Source organism: Pygocentrus nattereri, chromosome 21 (assembly GCF_015220715.1).
Source record: "Pygocentrus nattereri isolate fPygNat1 chromosome 21, fPygNat1.pri, whole genome shotgun sequence".
Classification (NCBI taxonomy): Eukaryota; Metazoa; Chordata; class Actinopteri; order Characiformes; family Serrasalmidae; genus Pygocentrus; species Pygocentrus nattereri.
Window position 1 is genome coordinate 11540995 of NC_051231.1, and position 19006 is coordinate 11560000.

At 39.2% G+C, this 19006-nt stretch overlaps 2 protein-coding genes across 2 annotated transcripts; both read right to left on the bottom strand.

The window, feature by feature from the left end:
• Positions 1–3517: 3517 nt before the first annotated feature.
• Positions 3518–14290, bottom strand: LOC108431551. Its single transcript, XM_017704785.2, has 4 exons — positions 12792–14290; positions 8715–8785; positions 7075–8058; positions 3518–3995 (listed from the first exon to the last, which is right to left on the bottom strand). The coding sequence occupies exons 3-4, from the start codon at positions 8029–8031 to the stop codon at positions 3681–3683; spliced, it is 1272 nt and encodes a 423-aa protein (XP_017560274.1). The 5' UTR covers positions 8032–8058; positions 8715–8785; positions 12792–14290; the 3' UTR covers positions 3518–3680.
• A 114-nt stretch (positions 14291–14404) lies between these two features.
• On the bottom strand, positions 14405–18391 carry cnbpb (CCHC-type zinc finger, nucleic acid binding protein b). Its single transcript, XM_017704787.2, has 5 exons — positions 18254–18391; positions 16271–16398; positions 16117–16182; positions 15752–15950; positions 14405–15478 (listed from the first exon to the last, which is right to left on the bottom strand). The coding sequence occupies exons 2-5, from the start codon at positions 16371–16373 to the stop codon at positions 15361–15363; spliced, it is 486 nt and encodes a 161-aa protein (XP_017560276.1). The 5' UTR covers positions 16374–16398; positions 18254–18391; the 3' UTR covers positions 14405–15360.
• Positions 18392–19006: the final 615 nt, after the last annotated feature.

The following is a 19006-nucleotide window of genomic DNA, read 5'->3' on the forward strand; positions in this document are numbered from 1 at the left end:
GGGCGTGTTTACCACTGTGTTACATCACCTTTCCTTTTAACAACACTCAATAAGCGTTTGGGAACTGAGGACACTAATTGTTGAAGCTTTGTAGGTGGAATTCTTTCCCATTCTTGCTTGATGTACAACTTCAGTTGCTCAACAGTCCAGAGTCTCCGTTGTCGTATTTTGTGCTTCAGAATGCGCCACACATTTTCAATGGGAGACAGGTCTGGACTGCAGGCAGGCCAGTCTAGTACCCGCACTCTTTTACTATGAAGCCATGCTGTTGTTACACGTGCAGAATGTGGCTTGGCATTGTCTTGCTGAAATAAGCAGGACGTCCCTGAAAAAGACGTTGCTTGGATGGCAGCATATGTTGCTCCAAAACCTGTATGTAACTTTCAGCATTAATGGTGCCTTCACAGATGTGCAAGTTACCCATGCCATGCGCACTAACACACCCCCACACCATCAGAGATGCTGGCTTTTGAACTGTGCGCTGATAACAAACCCGGACAGTCCTTTACCTCTTTGGCCTGGAGGACACGACGTCCATGATTTCCTAAAATAATTTGAAAAAAGTCTTAGCATCCCTGGTCAAATTCCATGTTTTGTTGTTTTTCTAAGCATAAATAAGTGAACACGTCCTCTACAGAGACACAGTCCTGAACGTTTTAATGTAGTTACTGTTTATTTTCTGATTGAAACATATTGGGAAAGGAAAATCTCAAATGTGACCTGTGAACAATTTATGACACAGTTTATATTTTATTTTTTCCCCAATCTGATAAATCCAGAAAATCAATCAACCTTTTGTTTCAACTCAGAAGTAATCGAAGGTGAGCCTCATTTACAATGTAGCCGAGCAAATTAGAAGGGATAGAAAAAAGTTGAAATGAAATTTTCCAACTAAAACAAAGGAAACCCAATATGAAGACAACAGATGAATAAATGAGACAATAAATAAATAAATGAACAAACAAGAAACTACAGTCTGTCTGCCCTGCGATGTCCAGGGTGTGTCCTGCCTTCCACCCAATGACTGCTGGGATAGGCTCCAGCACCCCCCACTACCCAGAAGGAAAAGCGTCTTAGACAATTTAGGAATTACAACTCAAATAGGAAACAGGTATAAAATATTAATATATAATAAAAACACATTAAAATGAAATAACAGAAACAACTTAGAAAGTGAACAATAGGAAAACTAAAATTTTAGAAAAATCTAATTATTCACTAGAATAAAACAATAGAAGGAATTGACATCAAATAAAACAGTTGTGAAAATATAAAATATTAAGATACAATAATAATAATAATAATAATAAAACAAAAAGAAGAAAGGAAAGTTCAACTCCAGTAAAATAGCTCCAGGCTGCCTGAAGGTAATTAGGGTCTAATAGTTTAAAACGACTGAGTGACATTTAAGACTCTTTTCTGTAGAGGATGAACTTATGTAATCAACACAACATGTAGTTTGACCAGGGTGCACAAACTTTTGCATACAACTGTATCTTCATCCTATGTGGGTTCATGAGCTTCTATTGCTTGTGCTGTAATTCACTCAATCAGAATGAATAATTGATGCCTGAGCTAAACAGAGTACTTTGTCCAGAAGAGAGAGGTCCACCTGCAGCTGTGGAGGTCTAGTGATGACACTCGTGTGTCAGTGAAGGTGAACAGGACACTGACCCCTAGCAGCGGCTCAAGTTCCATTTTTAAATTTTAATGAAGGTGAATGGTGGTAAAGGCGGAGGCACACAAAAAGCTCCATAGAAAAACACTGACCAATAGAATGGAGCTAAGGTCATAATGCCCAGTGCCAAGCGTGTGCTAGAAGGGTATAAAGCCCCCAGCATAGGGCTGTGATCAGTGAAACTGTGTTCACTAGAGTGATGGAGCTCCATCCAGTATCTTTGTGATGAGTTGGAATGTCTAGAACTGACAATTCAACATCAGTACCTGACCTCACTAATGCTCAATCAGATCCTCACAGCAATGTTCCAACATCTAGTATAAAGCCTTCCAGAAGAGTAGAGACTGTTACTGCAGCAAAGGAGGACAAACTCCATATTAATACCCATCATATCACAAGAAACACTGCTCTCTACAAACCTTTGGACATGCAGTGTAATTAAAAGTGTCAGACAGGTCTGAAGTATCTGCTATACAGGTTTGGCAGAGTTTGATGTAACATGATTGGGTATAAAATGAGTGTCTCAGAGAGGCTGAATCTTTCAGAAGTAAAGATGAGGAGGGGTTCACCACTCTGAAAGATTACATGGGCAAATAGTGCAACAATTCAAGAACAATGTTTCTCAACGTTACATAGCAAAGAACATTTTTGCTTTTCATCTTCTACAGTACATAATAACAATAAATGAAAAACATAGAAATCTGTCTGCAAGGGACAAGGCCAAAAACCAGTATTTGCTGGCCATGATCTTTGGGCCCTCAGGTGGCACTGCATTAAAAACAGATATGATTTTGTACTGGAAATCACTGCATGGGTGCAGAAACATTTCTGAAACCACTGTTTGTGAAAACAGTTTGTTGCTGCATCCACAAATGCTGATTAAAACTCTTAAATGCAAAGAATGAACCATATATAAACAGGATACAGAAATGCTGCCACCTTCTCTGGGCCGAAACTCACTTAAATTGGACTGAGAGGAAGTGGAAAAGTGTCCTGTGGGATGATGAATCAAAATTTTAAATTCTTTTTGGAAGCACAGCATCCCAACTTTTTTGGAAATGGGGTTGATTATATTGCTGAAAAATAATAATATGCAATGGCCAGTTGCAGGTCATGGCAAAATGTCAAAATGTTCATTAAAAATGAAATGACACATAAGCGTTTTCTGGCCCATGGATTTATTGAGATTTTTTAAAATGGCCTGTATAACGGTTGAGTTTGACACCCCTGCCATTTGCAATGCAGCTGAGCCAAAATTTAAAAAAAGACTCCATACAATTGGACTCCACATTATTTCAGCTGTTTTTGGTGATCAAACAGATAGTTGTCAGTAGATACTTATCACAACCTCAGTATCAGCTCCAGATATGATATTTAGGGCTTAAGGAGACCGGAAGGAAAAAAATATACTCCAAATGTATTTATCAAATATATATTTGCAGTGTATGAAAATGTCCAAAACATTTGTTCAGTAAATATATATTTTAAAGTGCATTTATTTGTATTTGTTATTATATTTTTTCAACTGTTTGTAGTTTTAACAGGTTACAGATATGACTTAATATACATGAACTGAATCAATGGAACTGACTTCTGTGTTTTGCATAAACAAGATATCAAATACTAACAGCATTTTCTGTATCAATACCTACAACACTTGCTTTATGTTAAAGGTTCATTTGCTAATATTTAAAATGAAGATACTGGAATACAAATTCATTACAGTATCCAAACGTATCCAAACAATAAAGTTCATTAGACAGGATTCTGGCTATTTTCATACATTTTCAAATGTATTTTGATAAATACATTTACATACATAATGTTTGTGTGGTACTTTTCTATGTGTAAATGTGTTTTAAAATAGATTTGGTTAATACAGTAATACATTCTGAGTTATATTTTAGTGTTTGGAATGTATCTCAGAATAGACTGAATGTATTTGAAGTGTATTTTAATAATATAAAAATACAGATCCATATTTTTTTCCATATGGGCACTATCACAACAGTCTACACAGTTTTGAGCTGCTGCTGTTTTGTGCCAGCAGCTGCTGTGAGCTCAGAGTGGCCTGACCATTGGCATTGACGGTCCGGGCAGCAGTCGGTGGATTCTTCATTGCTTCCAGCTCTAAGTGAAGCAGGTGGAGCTCCTTAGAGACCGTAGTCATTTCTGAGTTCCTCACTTCTAGAGCTTTGCTAGTCTTCTCCAGATTGGCTGTTAGCTCTTGTAGCTCCTTCTCTTTGAGGCTGCATTCATGCTCCAGGCAAAGCACTCTCTGATGCAGACTTGCAGTCATAACTTGAGCAGAATGCAGCTGGGGGTTAGAAACCATAATTAAAACAAAATACATATTAATCATTAGGAGTCCAAATTAATTCCATTAATTTTTTAAAAAAATGAATCAATTAAATTGAGATCATTCAGAGTGGTTTGGTGTGAAATGCTTTGTTGTAGAGAAGCTTACTGAGTCAGAATTGTTCACAGTGGTGGTGACAGGAACCAGACATCCACCTCTAAAAGCTGCCTCACAGAAAGTTATTACACTAAACTAATGAACATGTTGATGCATAAGACATTGTTTTACAGAAGTTTTACAAAGCATTTTTGGCCTAAAATGTATCTTTATGAATTGATTCTTGGTGGAGACCTACATGCAGGTGAAAACACTGTAGTGGTACAGACGTACCACTATTTTTATCATATCACAGCATTTTTATCAAACACTCAGAAGACACATAGGTTTACTAATGGATTTGGATAGTTAATAATATGGCTATACTTTTGTATAGCCTGGTTTCTATCACCACCACCATAAAGAGTGTTTAAGTTTCTCTCTAATAAATTATTTCACATCAAAACCACTCTGAATGGCTTTGTTTACACCTTGACTATTGAAACATGCAGAAAATTTGAAAAACTGGTGGAATACCACTTTAAATATTTTCACTGTAATACTTCAGATCCATGTAGATATTGGAACCCTTGTTCATTAAGGACTGATTTTCAAAATTGAATCAGTTTATGAAGCTTTGAGTAAAGTTAGAACCATGAACACTCAAAGAACCATTCGTATGTTTAAATGGTTCTTTGCATGGTGAAATAGCTCTTCAGGTTGATGGAGAACGTGTTGTATATGATTCTACATAGAACATTTTTGAAAATTCTATAAAGCACCAAAAAGGGTTCTTCTATTTTTACAAGCCTGTAACCCTTTTTGGTGATATATGGTACCATGCATATGTGCTGCCTTTGAAAGTGGTTCTATGTAGCACCAAAATGGGTTCCTCTACTGTTCCAAGCTTAACACTGTAAAAATAGCAGAAGCCTTTTTGGTACTTTTTAGAATCATATTACACACATTCAAATGGTTCTTTGAGTGTTTATATTTCTATGGAGAACCATTTTCTTTACTAAAGAACCACTGAAGGACCATCTTTTTTAAGAGTGTAGCTGAGCTAATATTAATACTCATATTAATAATATAAGCGACAATATTAACAATATTCTGCACTAACGCATTTCCCTTAGATGTTTATCAAGAATTCCACTTTTACAATCATCACATGATCAAGGTTGTCAAAGCTATTTGTTCTATCACATAACAACAGTAAACCACATTGCATTTGGCTTTGAATTCGGACAATGCTCACTCCAATTTTTCAAACTTTCAGCATTTTTCCATCATTGAAATTACAGTCGTACATAATCATACAGATCGCAAAACACAAATTTTATTTACTATCCGAAACCACCAGTGAACCTGCAGTTTCATACACAGGGTGACTCAAAAAGATTCATTTGATTTCAAAATTATTTATTGCACTATAGCAATCATTACAGAACAATGCAGTAACTTGTAAATGGTTTAAATGACCATAAAGTCATTATTATGTAATTTTATAAATGCTCAGTATGAACCTCCTCCAGCTGTACGGACAACATCAACACCACAGTCAAATTCATCCCATACTCGATTGAGCATGTCGGTGTTGCTGTTCTCACAGCTCTTTCAATGCAATTTCGGAGATCATCCATTGCTGTGGAACCAACAATGAGTGCTCTGGGCTGTTGGAGTTTCACTGCTGATGTAAATCACGTTGCACAGTTATGGCGGATTCACTCTTATTGAAGTGGAGAACGCAAAACGCTTTCTGCTCAGGGGTCTCCATCTCCTCGCAGACTGAAGGGAGCCACCTTCAGGTGACAGTCAGAAACTCCATGACCCCTTCTTGCAAATGGTATGTGATTGGTTCCTAGGCGCCTCACAGTTGTAAAAATATACTGCCTTGAAATCGCAGGAATCTTTTTGAATCACCCCGTATGATGTTGGTAAAATAGTGATAAATCTGAAAAGTCAAGTTTACTATGTGGACTGCTTTGCCTCACAATGTATTCTTATTCATAATGATTTATTGTGTTAACCTTGTGAGGGGCCCTTGCAGACACATTAAAGAGCCCATATGCTACATTTGTCTGGTATTTTATTTTGCACTCTGACATCTGTGTGGATTTGTGTCACAAAAACAGACAGGACTATTACAATTAATCAGACTGTTGTAACTGCCTTTAAGATTATATATATATATTGGTCCCACTGACATCACAAAAACACTGCATTCGAAATAGTTTAGTTTCTATCTGTGGACAGATAGTTCAGTGATCTGATTCCTATCACCATCATTGTAAACAATCCTGACTCTGTCAGTTTCTCCAGAACAGAACATTTCAAACCAAACAACTCTGAATGATTTGGTTTACATCTTAATGATTTAATTTAAAATGAATTAAATCAGTGGAGTACCCCTTTAAGTATCTTGGTGATTGTAAATTGTTGGTCTCAGCTTGCTTTCCTCTACACAGTTGGTTTATCAAGGCTTCCTTAGTAAAGAAAATAGTTCTGTGTAGCTATATTGTTGCAAAAAGTTCTACATAGCACCAAAAAGGCTTCCTCTATTGCTACAGGCTTGACATTGTAAAAGTAGAAGAAACCTTTTTGGTGCTATATAGAACCCTTTTCAATATGGTTCTATATAGAGCCACCTACATTACAGTTCTCCATTAATGCAAAGAACACTGTAATCATGCAAATGGTTCTTTGTATTTGGTTATATATAGAACCATTTTCTTTACTAAAGAACCATCTTTTTATGTATGTACTTCTACTTAGGTTACTGATGTGCAGACACACACACACACACACACACACACACACACACACACACACACACACATATATATATATATATATGATCATTTGAGTTCAGTTTCACTTCTTAATTATTAAAAAAGTAAACAAACCATTGGGCCTCTATTTTTGCATAGCTATCAGTGTATCAGAGTAAAGTTTAGACTGTTGTTTGTAACTGTCACTAAAGCTGCTGAAGACACCATACCTGGGCAGACAGATCAAATGAAGAGGATTTCAGCTGTTCGTGCTGTTCCACTTTGGCTTTACAAGGTGTGAGAACCTCAGTTAGAGTCTGGTTAGCCACAGTGGTTGCAGCGTCTTCCTTTTCACAGTTGTGACCTTGAAACTCCTCTGAATTTGACTTGTTGTCTAACCCCAACTTGTCATCATACTTAACTTTAACTTCTACACCAGTTTGGTGACACATATGTTCCTCTACAGGGTTTAGAAGGTCTTGCAAAGGGGTGACAGAGGAATGCTTGTCCAGTTGGACCTCAACAACACCAGAATTAGCGTTGCATGGTGTCAGCTGGTGCCCCGTCTGGTCACTACACATAGTAGAAGAGCACCGCTCCACCTGTTGACACTCGTTGACTGAAACCTTTGAGGCATCTTCTTGAGGCCACAATCCTGGAATCTCATGCAAGGAGCTACAGGCTTCTGTCATGGGGCTTTCTACAGTTGCATCAGGTTTTGTGGCGGACGCCATGATGGCCCTTCCCAAGGCATCTCCAAGCCCTTCTGTGGTCAGTGACATGTATCTTATGTTTGTGGCAGGAAAGATCTCTTTGCTTTCCTTTTGCTCGTTAAATAAGACCATCCTGTCTCCTAGAACCCCCAGTTCACATGTTTCTTCCACCTCCATCAGTTCTCTTACTGACTCCAGAGGTGAACCAAGCTGTAGATGGACCAGGATTCCAGATCTATTCAAAGCCTGACCTGAAGCCAGCTCAGACACTTTGCTGTGTTTGGTTTCACTGTTAACTTGAGCATCCTTGACTGGACATGGGCTTGCTGAACTAATGCTGAACACATCGGCCGAGTCTTGCTTGTTTTTTGGGACGTTCTTCTCACGTTGCCCCTCATCTTGTGGCTTTCTTCCACTTTCTTGCAAGTTCAAAGGTTCCTCAAGGTTTGTATCTGACATTGTAGCATCTAACATTGACAGTCAAGCAGTGAAGACACAGGCCTGTAAGCATAAAAGCATCCACCTGAAAAAACAGGCTTTAAAGGGCAATTCCACCCATTTTTCAAAATCTCTGTCAAGATATAAATAATCATTTAGAGTGGTTTGGTGTGAAATGCTTTGTTCTAGAGAAACTTACTGAGAATTGTTCACAGTGATGGTGATGGAACTAGATGTCTGAAGAAACCTTAATACCTGAGACATTGTTTTACAATAGTTTTGAGATAAAGTTTAACCTAAAACTTATTTTTTTGTTATTTAAGACATACATTAAGGGTAGAGGGGTACATTCACGGTGTTATAAGGCAAAATAATCAGAGAGGAATTCTTATTTGTTCAGAATTACCACTATTTTACTATTACTGACATTACTGGTGGTTTTGGATAGTAAATAAAATGGCTATACTTGTGTTGTAGACATCATCAACCCCTGGTTCCTATCACCACCACTGTAATCAAGCAATCTGAGTCGGTATGTTTCTCTACAGACCTGTTTCACATGAAAATCACTCTAAATGAAAAACTGGTGGAATTCCCCTTTAATATAGTAAAGGTTTTGCTGTCTACTTTTAAATTCGATTATTTTAATTTGGATATTATATATTGTAATGTGTTTTTTTTTTTGTTAATGCAAAAGAGAAGAAACAGCACTCTCTTACCTTCACCTTGTGCAGTCAGTACAGTAATGGCTCTTCATCAGTGCTCACCTCATTCATCGTTTGGCCGGTCACTGAGAGGAGAATGACCTTGGTGTTGAAAAACTGATCACCAGGCTCAGGTTTCACTGAGCCTACACATCATTTCTCAGTCATTCTAATCGAATTCATGATAAGCACATAGCATTTAGGCTCTTTTGAATACCCACTAAAAAACAAAATGTAGAAATAAAGGTTTGGATTTGCATTCGAAATAAAATATTGGAGTACAGGTGGACATAAAATTGCACTTCAGTTTCCACAAAGGTAATCTGAAACACTGTGAAGAGGTTATTATGGAAGATCAATCCCAACAGGTAGAGGAGAAAAAAGCCATATGTCATAAATTTGACTTTGTGTCTTGAAACAAATCACTTATTTTCAACCAATAGCATCTTATATTGACCTAAAAAAGTCAATATAAAATGCTATTTTGATAATACTGTAAGTCACTATATAGTAATACTGACTGACTGAATAAGTCAATATTTCAAAAAAGTAAGTCAAAAAAGTAACTCAACAATGACTCAAGTCAGTCATTGTTTTGAGAAACTAAGTCAATATTTGTGGAAAATAAGTCATTATTTTGAGATACTGAGTCATCATTCAGCAAATCAATATTTTAAGAAAGTAAATAATTATTTTGAGATACTAAGTCAATATTTTGTCAGATTACTGCCAAAAGGAGGAAGAAAACAGGCTGGAATGGGATTCCATAACTTACTGAATTTGCTGGCTATGCATTCACTGGTTCCTTGAATCTTTGGGAATCTTCAAACATTTCTTACATATACATTAACCTACTCAGTAGATAGATCCTCTACACAGCATGCTTTAGGCAGGGCATTCAATTATTTATTGATGAAGTGAATACCATGAAAACCATCTCAGATATCCTGAAAGCCAGCTGTTGAGCAGAGTGATTCCCTTACGCTCAGTTCATTCTTGTTGATTCAAATGTTTTTGCTAATGCAGAACCACTCTAGCTTTGCCTCTTTTAGGAACAAACATGTGCCTCTCAGCTCCAGACATGTCTCAGTTTTCAAGCAATTCATTGGCCTTTTTGTTTGGCTCTTAACACAACTGCCCATGGTCAAGTAACACTGGGCTACCTGAAGGTGAAATGTTTTCCTGTTTTTGTTTGAAATAGGATTTCAGCTTCAGAAATTTCAAATGTTGGTTTGTCAGACCACAGGACACTTTTCCATTTCCCCTTAGTCCACTTTAAATGAGCTCAGGCTCAGAGAAGGAGGCAGCATTTCTGGATCCTTTTTTATATGGTTTCTTCTTTGCCTTTAGGAGTTTTAACTTGCATTGTGGAACCAGCGAAGAACTGATTTCAGAAGAACTGACAGTGGTTTTCAGAAGTGTTTCCATGCAGTGATTTCCACAACAGAATCATGCCAGTGTTCACAGCCAGCAAATACTGTTTTTGGCCTTGTCCCTTGCATACTGAGATTTCTATGCATTCTCTGAATCTTTTAATGATGTTATGTACTGTAGATGATGAAAAGCAAAAGCTCTTTGCCATTTTACATGAAAAATGTTATTCTTGAACTGTTCCACTATTTGCCTGTGTAGTCTTTCACGGAGTGGTGAACCCCTCTTCATCTTTACTTCTTAAAGCCTCTGGGATTCTCTTTATATACACAATCATGTTATTGACATGTTGCCAATCAACCATCAGATGCTTTTTTAAGTATTACACAACTCCACCAGCCCTTTGATGCCCTGTCCCTTTTTTGGAATGTGCTGTTGGCATCAAATTCAAAATGGGCATACATTTGCATATAATTGCATTTTGATTTTATTTATATTTTGCACAGAAAATGGGGCTGTAATTTCAACTCAAATTGAAGTACAAGCTATTTGTGAGAAGACAACTCAGCGCTGTGGGTCTGAAAGGATGTGTACATGATGACTCTGTAATAAACAGTTGTCACCTAAAATACTGGAAAACATATAAATGACTTGAAATTGTTCAGGCTTCTATGTACTATTCTATTAAATATTGTTGCTGTCCTGAAAATCTCAACTTTAGACATTTTAGACAATTTTACTCCAAGCAACGTTGGAGCTTTCCTGTTGGCCCAGTCGACATTAAATTTGCACACATTGTAAAAGGCAACTTGTTCCCTTGGAATTTTACGGTTCTATTTGCATTCTAAATCAAATCAAATCAAATTTATTTGCATAGCGCTTTTTACAACTGATGTTGTCACAAAGCAGCTTCACAGAAATCCAGTAAAGACAAAGTTTTAACAAGAATGTAAAATCCTCCCCCAGGTGAGCAAGCCAGGGGCGACGGTAGCAAGGAAAAACTCCCTCAGAGCTGAGGAAGAAACCTTGGGAGGAACCAAGGCTCACAAGGGGGGACCCATCCTCCTCTGGTCAGACTACCTACATGTGATTATACTATTAATATTAATAGTAGTAGTATTAGTAGTAGTAATAGTTAGGAGTCAAGGAAACTTCAATGTAGGGTGGGCAGCTAGTCCAAGGCAAGTGTCTATACCTGGGGCGTGGGCAGCTGGTCTGAAGTGGGTAGCAGGGGAGCTCGACAGTCAGTGTCCAGGTGGACAGGTTGGTGGTCGTTTACTCAGAAAAAGGCAGGGAGATGGAATTCTATTTTATTATAAGGTTCTATTCTGAGCAGTTTTGTGATACTGAGCTTCAAAGATTTGACAGCAGAACTGACATATGGAACACATCTCTTTATACATGAAAATGAGTGACATCCTAAACATGCTCTAAATGTGCAACATTAAAATCCCATCAGATGTATAAAGTTTTATTGAACATGCTAAATGGAGATAAGAACTCACTTCCTGCTTGAAATTATAAGGTCCTATCTGACAAAACACGAAAAGCCACGATTTTCAAAAAACACAAAGTTTACACCGATCAGACGTAACATTATGACCACCTCCTTGTTTCTACACTCATTGTCCATTTTATCAGCTCCACTTACTGTATAGGTGCACTTTGTAGTTCTACAGTTACAGAGTGTAGTCCATCTGTTTCTCTACATACTTTTCTAGCCCCCTTTTACCCTGATCTTCACTGGTCTGGACGCTCACAGAGCAGGTACTATTTGGGTGGTGGATCCTTCTCAGCACTGCAGTAACACTGACGTGGTGGTGGTTGTGTTACTGTGTGTTGTGCTGGTCTGAGTGGATCAGTCACAGTTTGCTGGAATTTATAAACCCCTGAGGGTCACTGCTGGACTGAGAATTGGTCCACCAACCAAAAATATTGAGCCAACATCATCCTGTGCCCACTAATGAAGTACTAGAGGATGACCAACACGAACTGTGCAGCAGCAGATGAGCTATCGTCTCTGACTTTACATCTACAAGCTAGACTGACAAGGCAGGTGCTTCTAATAGAGTGGACAGTGAGTGGACACAGTGTTTAAACTCCAGCAGCACTGCTGCGTCTGATCCACTCGTAAATGAAATTTGGTTGGTATGGTGCAGTGGGAAACACCTCTACCTTCTACGCTATAGACTTGGGTTCAATCCCCCATCTGGGTAAGCACCCTACACTACAGCAATAAGAGTCCTTGGGCAAGACTCCTAACCCTACCTTTTTAAAATGATCAGACTGCAAGTTGCTCTGGATAAGGGCGTCTGCCAAATGCCATGATGGAAATTAATACTTATACTGTAATTAAGATTAAAATGTATAAAAATTAATTTCCTTCAAGGCTTAATGTTTATAAAATTTAAGACAATAAGACTTTTTAAAGATCTATAAGAACACAGGCAGAGTTTTAGCAACATGTTTTCATATTTCATAAAGTTTTAGAAACTTTTTCATCTGAACAGTGCATAACAAAGAAGCAGAACCTGACTGGTCCTCTCATGTGTATTCAAAGTGCTGACAGGCTCGCAGACAGAAGCTTATAGAACTAAGTTAAGAATTTGACTTTAGAGACAGAACTTTTTTCTATCTAAAGAGTCCAAAAATGCATAAAATTCAAATTCACATAAGAAGTTGCCACGGAATCAGAATATGCAAAAAACTCAATTTTCCAACCTTATAATTCCGAGCTGCTGGGCTTGAATTAGGCAGAAAAACAATCTGCTTGTTTATTCTTTTAAATTTACTCTATGCTATGTGGCTTTGCCACCCCAGAAGGAACATCAGAGGCCAGAAGCTTTTTATAGGTGGGCTATTTATATGAGGCAGTCATAGGGAAGGCCCGTCACTGAAATTGATCCTAACTTTCAAAAGACTGTTCCCTCAGCTCCTACCGCAGCACAGTCTCTGTTCACTCTCTTTCGAAGGAACGAAGTGCCAAGAACCGATCAAGATATGTTTAGAACTGCTTTCAGTATAGATGCCCTCAGGGTAGCAGTTTTGCACATGAAAGTAAAAACATCTTTATAGGTCAATATGCGCATTTTAAAGCAATTAACTGTGACTAGGCCAAAAAGCCCATTAGATACTGTAAGTCTGAGGTTCTTTGCACGCTGATGTAAAATAACCACTGCTGGTTCCCTTGAAAACATTTCAGTGGACGGTTCTTTATTTTAGATTTCATACGTCTTAAGGTTCTTCGCACTCTGCCATAGAATAACCATATTGGATCCCTTGAACACATTGCTGTGAGTGGTTCATTACATTAGATACTGTAAGTCTGAGGTTCTTTGCACTTTGGCATAGAATTGTTTTGGGTTCCCTTGGAAAACATTTCAATACATAGTTCTCAATATTAGCGCACGTCTAAGGTTCTTTGTACTCAGTCATATAATAACCATAACGGTTCCCCTTATGTTAGATTCCCCAAGTCTGAGGTTCTTTGCTGTAGAATAATCAGTTGGTTCCCTTGAAAACATTTCAGTGGATCATTCTTTATATTACGTACTGTAAAGCCTAAAATTGCACTGTGCCGTAGAACCATATTGGTTTCCTTGAAAATTTTGTGGATGGTTCTTTATATTAGATACTGTTAGTCTGAGAGTCTGAGGTTCTTTGCACTCTGCCATAGAAGAACCATTTTTGGTTCCCTTGAAAAACATTTCAGTGCATGGTTCTCAATATTAGATACTGTAAGTCTGAGATTGTTTACACTGTGCCATAGAACCACTACTTTTGGTTCCCTTGAAAACATTTCCAAGGACGGTCTCTTCAGAAAACCATTTTTATACATAGGACTGAACAACCTAAATTTTAAGAACCTCTACAAAGGCTCTACAAAGAACCCTTACATTGCATGAAGGTTCTTTAAATTCTCAAATCTTTTTCAAACATGTTTTTCCAGGCATTTGATGCGATTCTCCCATACACTGCTCAAAGAACCCTTTGTGGCCCCTTTTCTAAGCATGTGTCACTCATGTTTTGTTTTGCTCTACTTTAAGCTATAAATTTCACTACCGCAGTTATTTTAAAGCCTTTAGTTTGTAGCACCAAAAATCCTGCCTTAATGTTGATCCTGTGTTTGTCACTTTATCCAAGTGCTGATCACATCTTACATTTGCATTTAAAATGTTTCTGCATGTGGTTAGCTTAAAAAAAACCTGCATCTGCAATAATCATCTCTGCGTTTGACAAGCTGGAGACAACAGAACCATTTGATGTGAAACAGATGAAGGTTCTTTTGGATATTTTTAGTGGTGGGTTCAAAAGAGACAACTCAGAAAAGAAGCTTCAGTCTCACTCCCCTTCCTCCTCCAGCTTTATTGATAGTTTAAAATTACATTTCTATGTTCTAGGACTTCAGTTGCATTTACCTTCCGACTTAAAAACTGAGTACAAGCAAATGATATTTTTTTACAGTAGTCTAAGTGATATTGTACAAAAATAACATTTTGATTTCTGTGAAAACGTTCTCCTGACTCCAAATCATCTTATTTATTCCACCCTACTTGTTACATTTCAGCGTTTCTTTTCTCCTTTGCTCCTTGGGTAAAATGACCAGAACTGCGCTGCAATCACGGGATCATACATTTGATTATTTCAACAACTTAGCTGCTCCACACAGTCCAACAACTTACTTTACACAAAGAATGTAGTTTTCTGAAATTATTTCTTGTTTCTCCTCATAATGTGCTGTAAACTTGCTCGTCAATAGTACGTTTTGTTACAGTTTTCTCCACGTAGCTGCGTACTGCTGGTTGGGCCCGGACAGATCTGACCGCTGAGTCCTGTACTGGTTTTTTTCCAGGTCAATCACTCTTAGCCTAACTCTGCCCCATTGATGAAACAAAAAGCAAATCACACCCAGAAGTTCACACTTCTTATTTTAGTTTTTTCCTCCCCGATCTCTCGCTGAGGCTCCGCTCGACGAGCCCGGAGAGGCAGAGTCGACATCATTTCCCACTCAACTCATTCATCCCTGTTCACCAGTGGCATGGAAAGGGGGTTCTTTAACAAAGCATTATACATAACACCTCTACCAAACTAAACATAAACATTTTTTTGTATTAAATGCAGAAAGTGGAAAATTTTGTTTTCTTTTTCCACCCCTTTCCTCCTTTTACATGTCAAGAGCTCACTGGCCTGGGACTAGCCTCTATCTGCCAACCTTTGGCCAGTGAAGAGGATTCAGAGAAAATAATACAACCATCAATCAGAAAAAGGAGGGGCGACCAGGAAAACAGGATTAAGCGGTGGCCTCGATGGTGCATTCTTTTGCCAGGTGCCCGGATTTGCCGCAGTTGTAGCAGTTGATTTCGCTCGCCTTACTGCACTGGACAGCGACGTGGCCAATCTCACCACACCTAAAAAGAGACATACAACGGATGAGGGAATTCACGGTATTTGGTAGAACAATACGCTTTAAACAGAGACAAATCACTCGGTTTTATATCTATTGCTGAAAAACCTGTGTCTCCTTTTGTCCAAATTCTAAGCCTTATTATTTAGCAGTTCCATAGAAATGAAAGCAAAATAATGTGGTTATTGTTACTATAAGACATATGTGGAAACTGAAGTGCACCCACAATTCCTTTGAGTTAAGAAGGTTAGTAAGCCTCATTAAGCAGCACATTTACCTGTAGCACTTGACTTTTTCACAGCCTTTCTGAATGTGTCCAAAGCCCCCACAAGAGTAGCACTTCTGCTCGTTGGCATGGTCACAGTCCCGGGCCACATGGCCGGCCTTGCCACAGTTGTAGCACACCTGCTCCCTCTCCTTTTTAGGCTCCTTGCAGTCTCTGGAGATGTGGCCACCCCTTCCACAGTTGTAGCATGCTGCAAAATAATTGCCCATAAACTTTTAAAGTCGCTAATTAAAAAAAGTTTACTCCTCTGGAATTAAGTTCACATGTATACAAGTAAAACTGACATGCTTTTATCCTAGTAATATATAAGCAATAAGTCAAAAATAACTGCAGACACACCACACAGGATTCCTTACCATCCTCAGTCCTTTCACAGTCTCTCGCAACATGGCCTGGCTCACCACAGCGGTAGCAGAAAAGATCTACACAGGAACCAAACGTGTTAAATCATCAGAACAGACTAAAAATAAGACAGGACTAATACCAGCTATTACCATCCCAACTGCTCACCTTTTCCCCTTCCACGACCTTTGCCACGGCCACGGCCAGCATTCGGACAGTTCTTGATCCAGTGGCCGGTACGGCCGCACCCAAAGCACTCGTTGCTGCTCATCTCCTCAAACTGCAACCTAAAGCTGCTGAAGAAAAATTCTACGTTATAACCTACCTGGAGTAGGACAGACCTTCAGAAAAAAAATGAGGAAGCTGGGGGAAAAAAAAGCTCTAAATGTCCTCAGGGGACAGGGCAGAGCAGGCACATGGACCTGCTGACATGCCATCTGCAGAAATAAACTGCCTAAGTATAAGAAAGTAGTGCATGTTTGACCATATGCGCCAAACTTCAGTCATTAGTGTTTCCAGGTATCAGGAACATTTAAGGGCTGAGGGCCAAGTGTTTTCCAAGTGATATGACCACTGAACAGGCAGAATAAGGGGGAAAGATAGTGGTGCAAGCACATGTCAATTAAGCACTGAAGGGGTGTCAAAGTAACACAGCAATGAGGTTTTTCAATCCCTTTAGAAGACTGAGTCCATGGCATGCCAAATACAAATCTATTACAAACTGCAAGCTAACTTAGAAAAATATCAGTTTAGACCACAGCCAGAGCTTTAGCTAGCATGCACAGGACCAAGTCTCACAGGAGTCAAGTCTCCAATATCAGGCTATATATTCTCCATAAAAACTTTTTTTTTCAAGTAGTGGAAACAACAGCCATTTCATAAGTCGATTTCCATGATTATGACTTAATATCTTAATTATGACTCAGCATCTCATAATAATAACTTACCATATCATTAATATGACTTACAATCTCATGATTATGACTTACTATCTCAATTACGACTTAGTATATCATTATAATAAGATTCAATCTCTTAATTATGACTTAGCATCTCTTCATAATAACTGCCAATTACAACTTGGTATCTCATAATTATGAGAACATTCGTATCATTATGTAGATAGTAAGCAATTAAGAGATACCAAGTCATAATTGTGGTAAACTTTGATTACTATGACTTACTAAATAGCTAGCCAACATATGTTCCTCCAGTTGGGGAAACAGGCTTTCATACCACATATTATAACACCAATTACAACTATAATCACTGTTATAACAACAAATCAGTAAGAGATATTTCTGTTCCAATATAAACAAAAAGCTATTCCTCTCTCTCTTCGTTTGGTCAGCCCAGCCAGCTACACTACTGACAGCATGTGTCTTTGGAAATTGAGAGCAGCTATCTAAGCTAAGCTAACCAGCTAGCTCAAGTGCCAGTCCGTTGAGGTCACCGCTCAAACGAGGCTGAAGTTAGCTTACAATCCCCGGCTTCTTGTTCGAATTCGCCCGTTCCACCTTAAAAGCACCGAGGCGCCAGAATGTAACAGCTGCACTATTTAAGGTGGGACGGGAAAATTCGAACAAGAAGCTAGCGAATTGGACGCCGACTTCAGCCTCGTGTTGTTTTTGCTCTTTTTTTCAGCAGGGGAATGAGTATGGCCTTTTTAATGACGGAAAGCCTTCACTTTAGCAAAGGAAAAAAGGGTTAAAAACACGTTTTCTAACATTTCCTCTCCTTCTCCGCTCGTCGACTCACCGCGTTCAGTTGTCTTTCGGTTCCCCGCAGAGTTTCCACCCACGGACCCCAGTAAACAGAGCCAGTCCCACGGCGACATTTTAAATCTATTCTTCAGCTACTCGCCTTTTTAAATCTGGGATTTACATATAACGGCTCATAAACCGACAGGGACATTTTATCGGACTCCGCTCAGGGACTTTTTCCCGCTTTTCCCGCCTCGGAGCGTGTAAAAAAAACGCAGCAGGCCGAAAAAATTCACATGTTTACCTTCTCGACACATTCCGCCACAGCGGTTCGGCTCAGTTTGCCGTTTCTCGGCTGTTCTAACAGAGCGCCGACCCCCTCGGACCGGCCGACAGGGTGGCGCACCGTGTTATTTTTTCGCATTTTCGTCCTTTTAAAGGCACTCACCTCGGCTACGTGAGTCGTTGCTGTTTATGTTCGGTTCCTCCTCTCCGCGCTGCGCCACACGCGGTTTGCACACGGCACGCTTACAGCCCCTCCCGCTCCCGCTTTTGCACACGGCTCGTAGCCTTCAAACGGCGTTAAGTTTCTTTCCCCGCCTGCATTCCGACAGGACCCGTCCTCCTGCGTTGGGATTGGCTGCTAGCAGCGACCTCCTGCACTAGGATTGGCTAGAAGTTCTGATATTAGTCATAATATTAAAACCGCCTCTTGTACTCTCATTGTCCATTTTATCATTTCATCAGCCTCACTGACCTACTATTACAGACTGTAGTCCATCCGTTTCTCTGTATACTTTGTCACCCTGTTTTTCAGTGGTCAGAACCCCCACAGGAAGCAGACAGAGCAGGTATTATTTGGGTGGTGTATCATTCTCAGCCCTGCAATGACATTGACCAGGCAGTGTGTGTTGCGCTGGCATGAGTGGATCAGGACAAACACCTCAGTGTCGCTGCTGGACTGAGAACCAAAACCATCCAACTGACAGCGTCCTCTGCCCACTGATGAAGCACTAGAGGATGACCAACGCAAACTGCAGCAGCAGATGAGCTGTCGCCTCTGACTTTACATCTACAAGGTGGACTGACAAGGTAGGAGTGTCTAATAGAGTGGACAGCGAGTGGACACAGTGTTTAAACACTCCAGCACTGCTGTGTAAGTAAGTAAACTTTACTTCTGTCGTACTTTTCTAAGACAAAA